Below are 15,039 nucleotides of genomic sequence, written 5' to 3'. Positions count from 1 at the left end.
GGGTTCATCTTCAAAACTTAAACTCGAATACTCCTTGGCTACGCTCACGCCAAATTTTATCCCGATCGAATCAGCCGTTTAGAAATGCCAGATTTATTTCCAAAAAATTTCCATTCTGCCCCACTGTGCCTTGTTAAATAACCAAAGTTAAATGTAGTTGCTGAAAATTTAAAAAAAAACATAATTATACAAAGTTAAATTTTAGGCTATCTGTAATCAAATCTTACCATGTATTTCGTCTCAAACAGTTTCTATATCATTCAATATAGTTGATAGAGCAGTGCATCTTTCATTATTTTGTACCTTTATTTCAAAAAAAAAAATACTCTTGTATAAATAGCCAAATTCATTTACAGTTTTGCGGATATTTTATATTAATGGTTAGGTTAGGTTGATAGGAGGATGTATACTACATCAAATCCGAAGAAATACACCTAGGCCACTATCGGGCCTGTTGTGCATAAAAAAAAAAGTTCACTGAATGAATTATTTTTCAGTCTTCAGAAACTCAGTTTCCTGAACTTAATTCCTAAGAATCTTCCAATCAGTGTTAGTCAGGGATGTTATTTCCGGAATAACATCACTTCCAAGATACTGGCTCGAGCTCCCTTCCCTTTAAAGCTATTACATTCGCCCTTTCGTTTCCGACTATTCCCGAGTGGGCTGGTACTCATATGATGTGAACCTTACCTCTGGGAGAGTATTCAGTTAAAGCTTTCTTACAATCCAATACGGTCTTAGATTTAGTTCTATCAGCTGATATCGCCCTAATTGCCTTCTGGCTGTCGGTAAATATATTAAGCGCTGTGGGCGTCATATTTATTCTAATCCAACTTACGCATTCCGTTATTGCTCGTACTTCTGCCTGGAAGCTTGTGTTATGATTTGGTAAACGGTGGTATATTTCTGTTTCTGGGTCTTCAATATAGAATCCCAGTCCCACTTTGTCCCCCAATTTAGAGCCATCCGTGTAACAACGGATTCCTACTGGTATTTGCTCTAATATACCGCTTGACCAAGATATTCTATCTGGGACCAGCGTTTCAAAGTTTAAGACATATTCTGTGTCTGGTATACGATCCGGCACGTCCGATGATTGTGTATAACCTTCCAATGTGTCCAGTATACATTGATGACGTGTCCTATAACCGCTTTTGGCCAGTTCGCCTAAAGTAAAGAGCCGCTCGGCTGTAAGCGCCGCCTCATATCTTAAATATGTTTCAATGGGTGGCATATCTAGCAACGTTTCCAGAGCCTTGGTTGAAGTAGTACACATGGCACCACTTATACCCAAGCAGCATGTACGCTGAACTCTGTAGCAGTTTGGTATTGCACTTTTTGTCCAACGCAGTCCACCAGATTATTGAAGCATAAGCTAGAATTGGTCTAATTACACTTTTATAAAGCCAATTTGTCATAGTAGGACTAAGACCCCATTTTATGCCTATAGTTTTCCTACATATCGCCCAGCACCGATGTGCCTTGTTGATCCTATCCTCTATGTGGTGTCTCCATTTTAATTTCCGGTCGACCTAAGTACTCCGGTAAACCTAAGTACTTAACTTTGTCTGTCACTGGTATCTTCTTGCCCAGGAAGCAAGGTTCAGTGTACGTAGAAATTTTTGTCTTTCTTGTGAAAAGACAGATCTCCGTTTTTGCCGGGTTAACATTGAGGCCTCTCGGTTGAGCCCAGCTCAAGGCCGTATTCAGAGCCTCCTCAGCTCTTCTACACAAGTAATTTGGATCCTTTCCCTTTAAAAGTATTACGACATCGTCTGCATAGCAGACAGCTCTAAGTCCTTTCTCGGTTAGGGTCCTTAGGAGGCTATTAATCGTGGTAACCCAGAGTAAAGGTGACAAAATGCCACCCTGTGGTATACCGCGAAATACCTTTTTCCTGATAGTTATATCGTACATCTCGAAGCTTATCCATCTGTTCCTTAGCATGTGGTTGATCCAGTTACGGAGCACCCGGTCAACGTGAAACTGGTCTAGGGATTGGATAAGAGTATCAGTGCACGTTATTGAAGGCGCCTTCGATGTCAATGGATACCGCCAGTGTATACAGTTTGCTATCGAAGGAAGCACCTATGTAGTGGACAACTTCGTTTAAAGCGGTTTCCACTGATCGTCCCTTTACATAAGCATGCTGCTTATAATTAAGGTCTTTTTCTGGTATACTGCATTTAACCATACTATCGACTATCTGTTCCAAGGTTTTAAGTAGGAAGGCCGTAAGACTTATCGGTCGATAGGACTTAGGTGTCGCATAGCTAGGTTTTCCTGGTTTGGGTATAAATATTACCCTTGCATCCTGCCATTCAAGCATGCAGTGAATATTTGTGACAGATATACGGAAACCAGTCCCGCTTCCATCTGCAAAAGTGCCGGGAAAATGCCATCCGGTCCTGCAGCTTTATAGGGAGCAAAGCTCTCGATTGCCCCTTTAACCATGTCAGATGTAATAACTATTTCCGTATTAGCCTCCCCTTCCTCGAATATCGGTTCATCTATGTTATTCGATATACCGGGTGGGAAATGAGAGTTTATTAGGAGTTTCATTGTCTCCTCCATATCCTCCAGCCTCCTGCCCATGTCATCGATCATAGATTCCGGCTGAACATGAGTTTTGGATAGGAACTTTTTTATCTTCGATACGTCATTTACGCTATCTACCTGTTCACAGAAAAGTTTCCAGGAGTCTCGTTTGGCTTTTCGAACGATTTTCTTATATTCACCAAGTTTATTACGATACTCATCCCAGTATACTGCGGTCTTTTTACGCCGTGCCCGGTTAAATAGTTTGCGAAGAGTCTTCCCAAGGTTCCGGATCTCCCCGGTTACCCAGGGTTTCTCCTGGGCAGATCTCCGCTCTCGCAGAGGGCAGCTGTCCTCGAACGATTCAATCAGGGCATTTGTGAACGTTTCTACTTTGTCGTCTATATCCTCCTTATTTCGACATTGAAAAGTGTCCTGACCTAAACGGTTCTTTAGTAAGGTCCCGAACATTGTCCAATTAGTTTTAGACTTATTCCGAAACTTTATTGGCTTTGGTGGTGGTCTCAATATTTTGAATCTTATGTACCGATGGTCAGAAAAGGAGTGCTCGTCCGAAACTCTCCAATCCTGAATTTCGGTTATAAGCTCTTCTGAACATATAGTTATATCTAATACTTCTTCTCTGATTCTATTGACAAAGGTAGCTTTATTACCTAAGTTCAATATGATCAAGTCTTTAGTATTAAGAAAATCCATGAGGGCTTGTCCCCTGCGATTGGTGTTTGTACTACCCCAAGCTACATGGTGGGAATTTGCATCACAACCTATTGAATTGAATATTTTGAGCGATAGATCTACGCACGATTTTATATTCTGCAGCTTATAAAAAATGTTTCCAAAATATACATAAAATTCATGTAAATCAAGTACGGATGATCCAATAGCGCAAATAAATGGCTGCAAAGATTGTTTCTGTGCAAAATATTCATCAACTAAAAGTTTAACTTTTGTGTTAAGTTCAGAATTATTAGATGCGTATAAAAGGAATGATTTTTTTGAATCTTCAACTGAAACCTTTTCATATTTTCTTCTCTTTTTATCAATTAAAATGCATTTTCTCGATGATGGTTTTAAAACTGAGTGAATGAGATCTAGTACAACACAATCTCTTACATCTGAAAATGAAATAAAAACATAAAAATCGAAATAAAAAATTATAGAATAAATTTTATGATTAAATTTAACTATAAGTTTGATCGACATGCAATGGTCTTTGTTTTGTTTTATATGCTTATAGCCAATGCTTCTTAATTTTCTAAATAGCAAATGTCAAACAATCGATTACTATAGTTAGTAATAACTAAATATACGATATAAATACTTGGGGTTAAATCAAAATAAGATATAAAGATTAAAAAAAAAAATATTTTTAATAAAGTTTACTAATTCTTAGAAATTTTATTTACCAGAAGTGAACTCAGATCCTTTAAATTTTGACATTATATCCAAATTACTTTGTTCTTTAACATCTCGCTCTATAATTTTAAATATCTGCTTACAAAATGTCTCCCATTTTACATCAAGTAAATGTTCTCTTCCTGGAAACATTTTTGAAAAGTCCGACAATATCTACATATTTGTATACAAAAATATTATGCTATGCTATCGTTATTCAAAAATGAAACAACTAACTAAATTATATCCGAAAGATTGTTTGTACAAAGGCCATTCAGTAAAAATAGTATCCAAACCAATTTCTGCTTCTTTCAGGAAGTTTCTTCTGATATCAAAAGTATTGTCCCACTTTTTAACGACCTCTGACATTGGCTCAATATTAATCATTAGCCACTCTTTATCTATTAACATGTCTTTTTTATTTGATATAGCATTTTCGTCTGTAATTTTAATAATTAACAATATTATACAAAATATGAATATATGTATAGTATAAGAAGAGTACAAAATATAAAAATAAAATTTATTAAATTAAATACGTATATTTAAAAATGTTTGTCAATAGTGTAAACAATTTTAAAAAACGTACTTCAGAATTACCTGTTACGTAATGAATTGTGATAATTTGTGACACACTGCTTCTGTGGCTATGGAACACTAGAGGTCCTTAGACTTCCAAACTAGACTATTTAAAAGTTTTTGTTACAAACCATCGCATCAGTAGTGTACGATTTTTTAGAAATTAACGTAACTGCCATGTTCATAAACGATTAATAAAACAAATGAAGCTTTAAAATTTACCATGATTTTTTCAAATTATTCGTTTATGAAAAAGGTAAGGTCATATTTTCTTAAAATAATGAGAAATTTCTTTTGTGTACTTTAATACAAGTATATAAAAGAAAATTACTTTTTATTTTAGAAAATATGCCTCAATATTAATTGAAAAATGAATAATCTTTAATACAGGTGGGCTAGTTTAAATTTTATGAAACAAACAATAATTACATAAAAGCTCAAATTAAAAAATTGTCTACACATTTTCAACAAATTTTAAATATACATAAAACACACAAATATTAAAAACTGTTTAGTACTTGCGGATTCCACTTCTACATTTTCCAAAGTATCTGAGCTATTTTCTAGAAATTTTCTGAGACCTTTTTTTCTTAAATTCGACAAAGCGTTGTGGTACTTGCTATACAAGCAGCATCCTGGCTTTCTTCCCTTTTTGGGTATAAAATATAATTCCTGTTTGCAAGTAAATATTTTACAAATATATAACTTAATCTTTAAAATAACAACTTACTTTGTTTTCTGTTGTAAAATATTTAACTATTTTCTCAGCAATTTTATCAAAATATTTTGGAGATGGATTTATTTTATTTTCAATAATGTGTGCTGTTACACAACTTGCAATCATTCTCTGAAACTTTGTAATTAATTTTTTATTTTTGCCATAGTAACTTAAAACCGATTTTCCGGAAAGTGGTGTTTTTAAAACGTCTTCAATATTAAACTATTTTTTATGCATACATATTAAACAAATTATTTTAATTATATATGAAGAAACTTACCTCTTCTTGATCTAGTAATAGGCTCTCTGAAGTCTGTTTCGGAAAAGATGATGATGATGTCTCACTTTGCCAAATTTTAAGGTGGTGTTTAAAAATTATTCTTTTACCAAACAGTTCTTTGGGTACTATAATGTCTAAATGACTTGGTGTCATATATTTTAAAGCATTTGTCTCAATGTTATGTTCTAAAAGTAAACAATGTCATTGTTTTAAACCAGTCACGAGCAAAACTGAAATTCTAATGCACGCGTGCATAGGCCAAGAAATTCTGCTGACGCTTTGTTGACACACCTACACTATAAGCTTGTGTGTATTAGTGTGTCTGTGTTTTACTAAAATGACCAGTTGTTTGTTGCTTTGTTACGATCTCAGAGATCAAAATCAAATCAGTTGCTGTTCAGCTTTTGTAGAAGCAAGATCACGTTGCGAATTTTTTTATGCTTATGATTTTTTCTCTTTTATTACACCTAGCAAAATGTTTGATATAAATTGGGAAAATGATTTCTTTTTTATAGAAAACATGGACGGTGAGGCACAATGCGTCGTATGTTATAAAATTATATGTAGAAAAGCTTTATTTTTTTTGAAAAGGCATTATGTAACTTGCCATGGACCCTTAAATGACCTTAGGGGACATGACAGAAAAGTAAAGTTGTTAAAAGCAGAGTTTTTCTTAAAATTTATAATTAATGAAACAACAGCAAATAATTGCAACAATCTTCCTTTAAATAGCCAAAAAAAATCATTGCCTCATAAAAAGGCATCTTATGTAGTTGCTTTATCGTTAGCAAAACAATGTCGCCCATTTGAGGATAGCATTTTTTTCTTAAATTTAACTACAGATATTTTGAGTTGTTTTGGAGAAAAATGCCATGAAACTATGAAACTCTGCCAGGATATACCATTATCTCGTCGTACTATAACAAGAAGAACGGAAGATATAAGCAAATTTATTAAAATGTCAGCAAAAGAAAGATTAATTAATTGCAAATATTTTTCGATTTCTCTAGATGAGAGTACGGATATCAATAATATTTGCCAGTTAATTATTTGTATTAAAACAGTTAATGCAAATTTAGAGTGCTTCGAAGAAATGTTTGAAGTGGTTTCACTTCATGGTCATGTAACAGGACAAGTTCTGTATGATGCATTAGATGTTAATGTTTTTGCATTTGCTGACAAAAATAAATTAGCCTCAATATGTTCGGATGGAGCAAAGGTAATGAGAGGCAAAAATAAAGGACTTTTGGGCATTTTAAACAAAAATGGAATAAATTGCCCAGCATTCCATTGTGTCATACACCAACAAGCTTTTTTCTCCAAAGAGTTGGGTATGAAAAATACAATGAATGTTGTTGTAAAAATAATAAATATAATAAGAGGGGGGCACAATTCTCTGACACACAGAAAATTTAAAGATTTTCTAGAAAACCTTAATTCGGATTATGGAGATTTACTTTTATATACCGAAGTCCGTTGGCTAAGTCGAGGCAAAAGTTTGGAAAGACTTTTCCATTTAAGAAAAGAAGTACTCGAATTTTTAAAAACTTTATCCAATAAAGATACAAAACACCTTACTAATTGTCTTGAAAATCCCGACTTTCTATTAGATTTCGCATTTTTATGTGATATTACCGAGATATTAAATGACCTTAATTTATGCCTGCAAGGTAAAAATATAAAAATATTTCATTTGAATAGAATTATTCACCAATTTAGTACAAAATTAGATCTCTTAATAAATCAATTAAAAAGTAATAGTATATCAAATCTTAAGAAAACTTCATCAATATTCATAGAATTTAATTTTAATACGTTTGATTGTATTCAGAAATACGCCAAAATAGTTGAGTCCATAAAAAAGAATTACAATGACAGATTTTAAGACTTAAAATTTATAAAAAAAACAATAGAAATACATGATAATCCCCTTAGATGTGAAATAGAAGAGCAAGATGCTTTTCTTCACGAAGAATTGCATAAAATGCGTAATGATTTTGAAGTTCCTATGGAATCTGGGGAAAAATTTTGGCAAAAGATAGATGAAACAAAATATTTCAATTTAAAAAACGAAATATATAAGCTATATTCCATGTTTGGCACCACATATAACTGTGAGGTGGCATTCTCAAGTATGAAACTGATTTTAAGTAAATTGCGGAATAGGTTAACCGATCAACACATTGGTGACTTATTGCGTATTAAGGAATATAAAGGAAACATTGATTTGGATAGATTAGTTGAACTTTAAATTAAGTTCAGTTAATATCTCGGTAATATCCCTTAAAAGTTCGAAATCGAATAGAAAGTCGTGATTTTCTTAATTATATTTCAGTAGTTTTATTTAATACTACTTTTTAAAAATACTACTACTTTTCTTAAATGAAAAACTCTTTCCCTTTATTCCATTTTTGTTTAAAATGCCCAAAAGTTCATGAGTTTTTCTCGTCGTAAAAAGTATTTGCAATAGAAAACAAATTTCAAAACTTTTCTCAGTGTACCACCATTTTGTTATAACGTGCAGTCATCTCTCTGCTGCTTAACGCACACAAATATACACATGGTGGTATGTGTTTGCCCATGACTGTTTTAAACAGATACTAAAATAATTATTATCTATGAATTCTTAAACATAGCATTTTTATTGTATTGGACTATATACATACATATGTATATATTTATAACACGCTTTAATTTTTAAATTTCTGATTTTTATTTTTTGACAGAAATAATAATTATTTTTCCATTTTTATTGTTTTTTTTTTTGCAGAAATAATTATTTTTTGATTTTTATTTTTTTACGAAAAAATAAAAATTATTTTTTCACTTTATATTGAAAATATGTAAATCAACAAATAGGCGTGATTGACAAACATTTGTTTACATAAATTAACAACAATATGAAATTATAAAATGTATCCGAATACATCATACCCTACAACATTGCGAGTAAACTGCAGTAAGTTATATAATAGTTTTTAATGTAGAAGTTATTTTTAAGAGATTTATGTTTGCTTAACTAATTGAATGCTTTAGCACAATTGTGTATGTATGTATGTATCCAATGTTCAAACAAATTTTTCAGAATACATTTTTAAAAATTCTAAAAAAGTAGAGGGAGTTAAAAATAGGTAACAAAATTCACATACTGAGAAATTAAAAAATATAAAATAAGAATATTGTTTTACATAGTTACCTTTAAAAATATCCAAAAATATATCTCCCTTAAGCAATGTCAATATGTCTTTTAAAGCATCTTCTGATTCCATGATTCTGGTATTCTAATTCACCAAATGAACAACAAAAAATATGTAATTAAAAGTAAAATTTAAAACACCAAAAATAAAATAGTATAAAACTTTCTTGTTCCAATAATAACTTACCAGATAAAACGGGACACAGATTTCTTTTCTATATTTATTTTAATTCTTCTTCAAACACATTATATAATAGTTAATGAACTGAAAATTTATTGTCTATAATAATTAATATTGTATTATTTCTGTTCTAAATTAAGTCACTTTCAACTTTTCTCACTTATTGCAACACAACTTATTAAAAATACTTTAATTTGTATTTATTTGTTAAAATTTATTTTATTATTTTAATTTGTTCACTTTTTTAAACTTCATAATCAACTTTTTTCAACTCTTACAAGTTAGGAATGAAAACTAAAAGAAAATGAATAACAGTTACTTTTATCATTCCATTACTATTCAGCATGGATGGCAAATGAAATTTTTTAATTGTACCAAATAGCAATAAAAATAGTACTTTTTGATCATAATTGTACCATCACACTAAGTTTGAATTTATACCAAATGAATGATTGTACTTTTAAGGATAAAATTTTACAAAAACCTGTGCCAACCCTGTTACACAGTGTTGCTTATTTTCGCTATTATCAGTATACTCCTTTTCTAGCTTTCGTTTATTTTTGATACATATTTAGTAATGCCAACGCTTTTGAATATGTGTAATTTGAAAATTTACGAAACATATAAAATATTAATATTACATGAATTTTATCATTTAAACAATTAAAATTGTAAATTATTATTACTATTCATAAAAACAAGCTTATTACAGCTTATTGTTGTTTATATTTAACAAAAATTAACTTGCTTTGATGCATAATTTAAAGAAGTCAAAACCTCTATATTAGCATTATCTATGCGTTTATTATTTTACAATGTATTTTAATAAAGGGACCGCATCGCAGAGAAACCATTACTGTCACTTTTATATATGGAGTTTGACAGTAAACTGATATTGTTTCATGAAAATTTATACTAAATGTAAGTAAAATTTTACTTACATTTATTTATTTTATCTACACTAATATTTAAGGAAGTAATCATAATTGTTTCATGAAAATTTATACTAAATGTAAGTAAAATTTTACTTACATTTAGTAATTATCTTTAATTTCAAACTAATATTTAATAAATTATATTTCTAAAAAAGGTATGTTTGTACTACATAGTTATGATTAATAGAAACTTCAATTTAAAAAACGTTATCTGAACTAGTTTTAAGGAAAAGCTTCATAAAGTTAATATGTTACTTTTTGTTAGTTGCTATAACTTTTATTCAATAATAGAAAATTATATACTATTTTACTTCTTAATTTATATGAACAATACTTTTGGAACAGGTTTTTTAAAATTAGTAAATATTGAACTCAAAATACATAATAAATTTTTACTAAAATAAAAGACATATTTCTCAATATTAAGGAAACATTTCAACTAAAATAAAGATGACCATTTGCAAATTTTAAGTATGTTCAATTTTATGAACTAAATAGGAGTAAATTGTTTACTTAACAATTTTTTTGAACTAAAACTAAATTTAACAACTTTTATTTAGCAATTTCCTTAAGTTTAGGAAATATGTCTTAAACTTTAATAAATGGTATTTTGCAGTCAATAACTTTCTCCTAAAATTTAACGGCTGTATTTATAAAAACTTATTTTAGGTTTATTAAACAATTTTAGGCAAAATTCAGGAAAATCGTATTTACAAACGTGAAATAGCTTAAAACACCTTCAATAAACCATTGACAATTAGAAGAATTTTATTGTAGGCTCGACCCTTCTTTAAGCCAACAATAAGTTGATTTTTAACAATTTTTTTCTCAGATAAAGATTTTTCCGGTAATTTTAGGTTGATTGCGAAAACTAATTATGGTTTCTTTTAAAATAAAATCTAAAAATTCTAATTTTAACGTTTACAAATTTGTAAATAAAATCCCAGAAAATTTTTAAACGATTATATTTTGAGGAAAAAACTCAAATCTAGGCATTATTGGATTAATGCATGAATATTTGACAATATTCCAATTGTCCAGCACTATTTTAGGCAATTTGGAAATGCCCGTCTGTCAACCAAATGATGGACAAAATCATTTGATTTGGCTTTTTTAAAGTTTGTTGGTTAAATATAATGCCATAAAGTAATTAACCATGTAAATTATATTGATTAGTGTTATACTAATGCAAAATATATTCGCCGGCATTAAAATTAGTCAAATATCAAAGAAATTTATCAATATATGCAAAAATTTATCAAAAATTACAAGGAAAATAAGTAAAAATAAGAAAATGTATCATAGTGATGTATATTTTGTCGCAAAATATCCGTTATTCGGATACTTTTAATAATAATTAGAAATTATATGTTATATTTATACATCTGAACTAAATAGACATTTATTAAAGCCATATATATATTTATTTTTCTTAAAAGTTTGTTTTTATTGTCAAAAATCTATTATAAACAAAAATATGAAATTAAGAAAACCGAATCAACGAATATTTTATCCTAATTGTACGCAACACTAACACATAAAATGACAGCCATATTGTACAGTGCTGCCAACTTAAACATAAATCAGCACAATAGTTAATATACGTTTATTATTTGTTTATGAATATCACAATTTTATAATTGGTTTTTAAGGCTAAAGTGTGCTTTAACTATTGAGTGCATTAAAAGCAGAAAAAGATTTTTTTATAAATACAAGCGTAATAGTTTTTCAGAGGAAAAAATAAACTAATTTCATGTTGATGAACTATTCTGTAGGAACACTTTTTCCTTCTGTTTAGTACACATCTTTTTTCTGAGTGTAGGTTCAATATTATAGAAAATTAAAAAGTACCTTTTGAAGAACACTTTATCGTTCCATGTTGTATATTCTCATTAAACGTTTAATTAATACTAGTAAAATATCGAAAAATATTAAAACTTTTTAAATATACAGAGCTTAAATTTTTAGATCATAGATAGAAACGAAAAATGTCTAAAATCTGCTTTTAATTTCTCAAAAAAAATATGTTTCAAAAAGTATTAAACTATTTTTAGAATTTGGTCTTATATAGGCCTTGTTATAAAATGCCATTATCTTATTTCGAGTGACTAAATTAATTAATTTTACAAAATTTATCACAACTGGCTCAATAAGTATGAATAAAAATAAGTTTTCCGATTTTTCCATTTTTTTTGGTACATATTTAAGTAAAAGAAATTGTGTTCCAAAACTTGTAGTGAAAGCCCGTAATTATATAAATATACATATATGTATGTTGGTAAATAGGAAAAAATGTTTTATTAAAATTGTACCAAAAATGGGTACGATTTTACCCCTTAAATGTTCGAATTTCTAAAAGTACTAAATTTGTATTTGTTATTTTTTGAAAGGTTACGAATGTGATATAAAATTTATTATTATACGTATCATAATTCTAATGAGAAAATAATTTTTAAAAAAAGGTACCAATTTTAGAAACCGTTTTCATCCCTTCATTACCAGAATTTCTAAAAAGTACCGAAAGGATTTCTAACAGACTTTAATTAGAATAGGATAAATTTAAAGTTTTATTTGTATGGTCATTTGTTTCGAAGATAAATAGGTTAAGAGAAGGTTCTATGGGGACAGTTTTTAAACTTTTAGATCTATAAAGTCTAGATTTTTAAAAAAGTACCAGACACCTATCAATTATTTTTTTGTATAATAGAGGATACATTTAGAATTATATTTATATCTTTGCTTCTTTAGGAGATATAAAGGATAATAATTTTACCCTTTTTACCCATTTCTGCCCCTAAACGTTCGAGTTTCCAAAAATCCCTTCTTAGTGGATCTATACAATGCCAAAGGAACCTATAACCAAAATTTCATGATTCTAGCTTTAACGGTTTGGGCTGGGCGATGATGAATCAGTCACGCAAGCCTTTATATATATAGATGTTCAAATATGAAATACTAGAAAAATTCGAATACTTTTGTGAGGTAATTTTATGGACTTTTTTAAAAAAAGCTAAATTAAGTTAAGTAAATGTAATTTTTCCAAGTTTTAAAAAGTGTGATATCAAACCTTAGGACTCTCTAGACAATATAACAAATTAATTTATTAATTTTACACACAAATAATATCATTAAATTGTGTTTCTTTTCAAAGTACACCTAAATTCGAATATTTATGTGAGACACTGTATATCATATGAAAGAAAAGGTACTTAAATTTTATTTGAGATACAAATCATCTCGAATAAAATGAGCAAGGCGAATGCAGATAAGGTTGTGTTATTCAATCAGCTGATTATTTGTTTCTTCACCTTACTGGTACGCACTGATGTAATAGTTTGTTATTGTTTACATTTTTATTTTTTTAATTTCGGTTCGAAATCTTCACAAAAAATTATTTTATATAAAATTCAATGTAAAGAAATTTCTTTCACTATCTGTTTATTTAATTTAAGAAATTATGAATGCGGGGACCAATGAATCAGCTGTCAGGAACCATACGCCAAATTTAACGGTAAAAAACAAACGTTATCATAAAATATGTATGAAGTAAAAAGTATATTTTATATTAATTTACCTGTTTACCTCCTGCAAAAAATTTAAATATTGCTCGAAATTTGTGCTAAAAATCGGTGGATTAACATCATCTATAAGTGGATCAAAAAATTGTTCGGTTCGAAATCTTCTCAAAAAATATTTTATATAAAATTCAACAATGTAAAGAAAAATCTTTCACTATCTTTTTATTTTATTTAAGAAGTTTTGAATGCGGGACCACTGAATCAGCTGTCAGGGAACCATACGCCACATTAAACGGTAAAAAAACAAACGTTATCATAAAATATGTATAAAGTAAAAAGTATATTTTTATATTAAGAATTTCATTTATAAGTAAAAGTTTCAAATTAAATGCAAAAACGCCATTTAAAAATCATAGCTTATGTCCCCAGTGCAATATTTGAGATACAAAACGTCATTTGTTAATTAATGCTGTGTAAAATATGTTTAACAAAAATACTCTAATAATTTATACAAATATGGCGAAATATTATTAAAATATGAGTCTAACTGAGAAATATTTGTATTTTTACAGTTATTTATTTAATTATTTATACTATTTATAAGAATCTATATATATAAAAATGAAAGTGTGTTTGTATGTATGTATGTATGTATGTATATATGTATGTATGTTTGTTTGTTTGTTTGTGCTTTATAGACTGCTAAACGGCCTAGACCGATTTTCCTGAAATTTTCACAGTTTCTTCCTGTATGCCTGGAAGGAACTATAGGCTACTTTTATTTTTGAAATTTCATGTGGGCGACGTACCACGCCCATATAAGAAAATATTAAATTAGTATATCTGAGATAATATAATAGTTAGAGTCTTCAAATTTTGTCGGAGCAACTTTAGTATCAATATAATTATTTAAGACAAAAGTGGGCGGATTAGCATTAGGGGGCGTGGGGCACCTCCCATATAAATTAAATACAAAATTCGTTTATCTTGGAAACTATTATAGTTAGAATATTAAAAATTTCCACGAGTAACTTTAACATCCATGTAAACATTTTGGGAAATAAATTGGCGGACTACCCATGAGGGGAGCAGTACCTCCCATATTAATAAAATACAAAAATTGGTTTATATGGGAAACTAATAGAACATTTTTTAGAAAAAAGAGCGGACTTTCGGCATGTATGTATGTATGTATGTATGTATGTATGTATGTATGTATGTATGTATGTATGTATGTATGTACGTATGTATGTATGTATGTATGTCGATATAAAATAAAAAATTTCCAAAATATATTGATATGCATTTTTTTGTTTATAAAAAATTTTATTAATATATTGTTTGTCACTATCCAAAACCATAAAGTAATAAGACAAAGAAAGTTTGATATTTAAAGTATTTTATTAATTAATGATATTTTATGTACATATATTATTTCTTAATAATTATTTCTTACAGGAGGATTTTATTTCATTGATGCGCCAGGAGGAACCGGAGAAACCTTTCTCATCTCATTAATTTTAGCTAAAGTTCGATCACAAAGAAATTGCCTTAGCCATTGCATCATCAGGTATTGCAGCAAACACTTTAGATTATGCACTCAAATTATTGTTGAAAACACAATTTTCTGAAGATTATACATGTAGTGTTAAGAAAAATTCTTCAATGGGTAAAATCC

At 29.2% G+C, this 15,039-nt stretch overlaps 1 protein-coding gene across 1 annotated transcript; it reads right to left on the bottom strand.

Moving 5' to 3' along the window:
• Positions 1-240: 240 nt before the first annotated feature.
• On the bottom strand, positions 241-8,800 carry LOC119615315. Its single transcript, XM_037971382.1, is given in 8 exon segments — positions 241-321; positions 323-369; positions 3,324-3,674; positions 4,251-4,394; positions 5,052-5,205; positions 5,264-5,473; positions 5,604-5,716; positions 8,728-8,800. Coding segments are annotated over 8 exon segments (1,173 nt in total).
• Between the last annotated feature and the right edge of the window lie 6,239 nt (positions 8,801-15,039).

Source organism: Lucilia sericata, unplaced genomic scaffold, assembly GCF_015586225.1.
Source record: "Lucilia sericata isolate MDLA Ls3-8-SP2 unplaced genomic scaffold, ASM1558622v1 Contig004855F_arrow, whole genome shotgun sequence".
NCBI classification, from domain to species: domain Eukaryota; kingdom Metazoa; phylum Arthropoda; class Insecta; order Diptera; family Calliphoridae; genus Lucilia; species Lucilia sericata.
The sequence above is the reverse complement of the archived record's forward strand: the minus strand, read 5'-3'. Positions and strand labels throughout refer to the sequence as shown.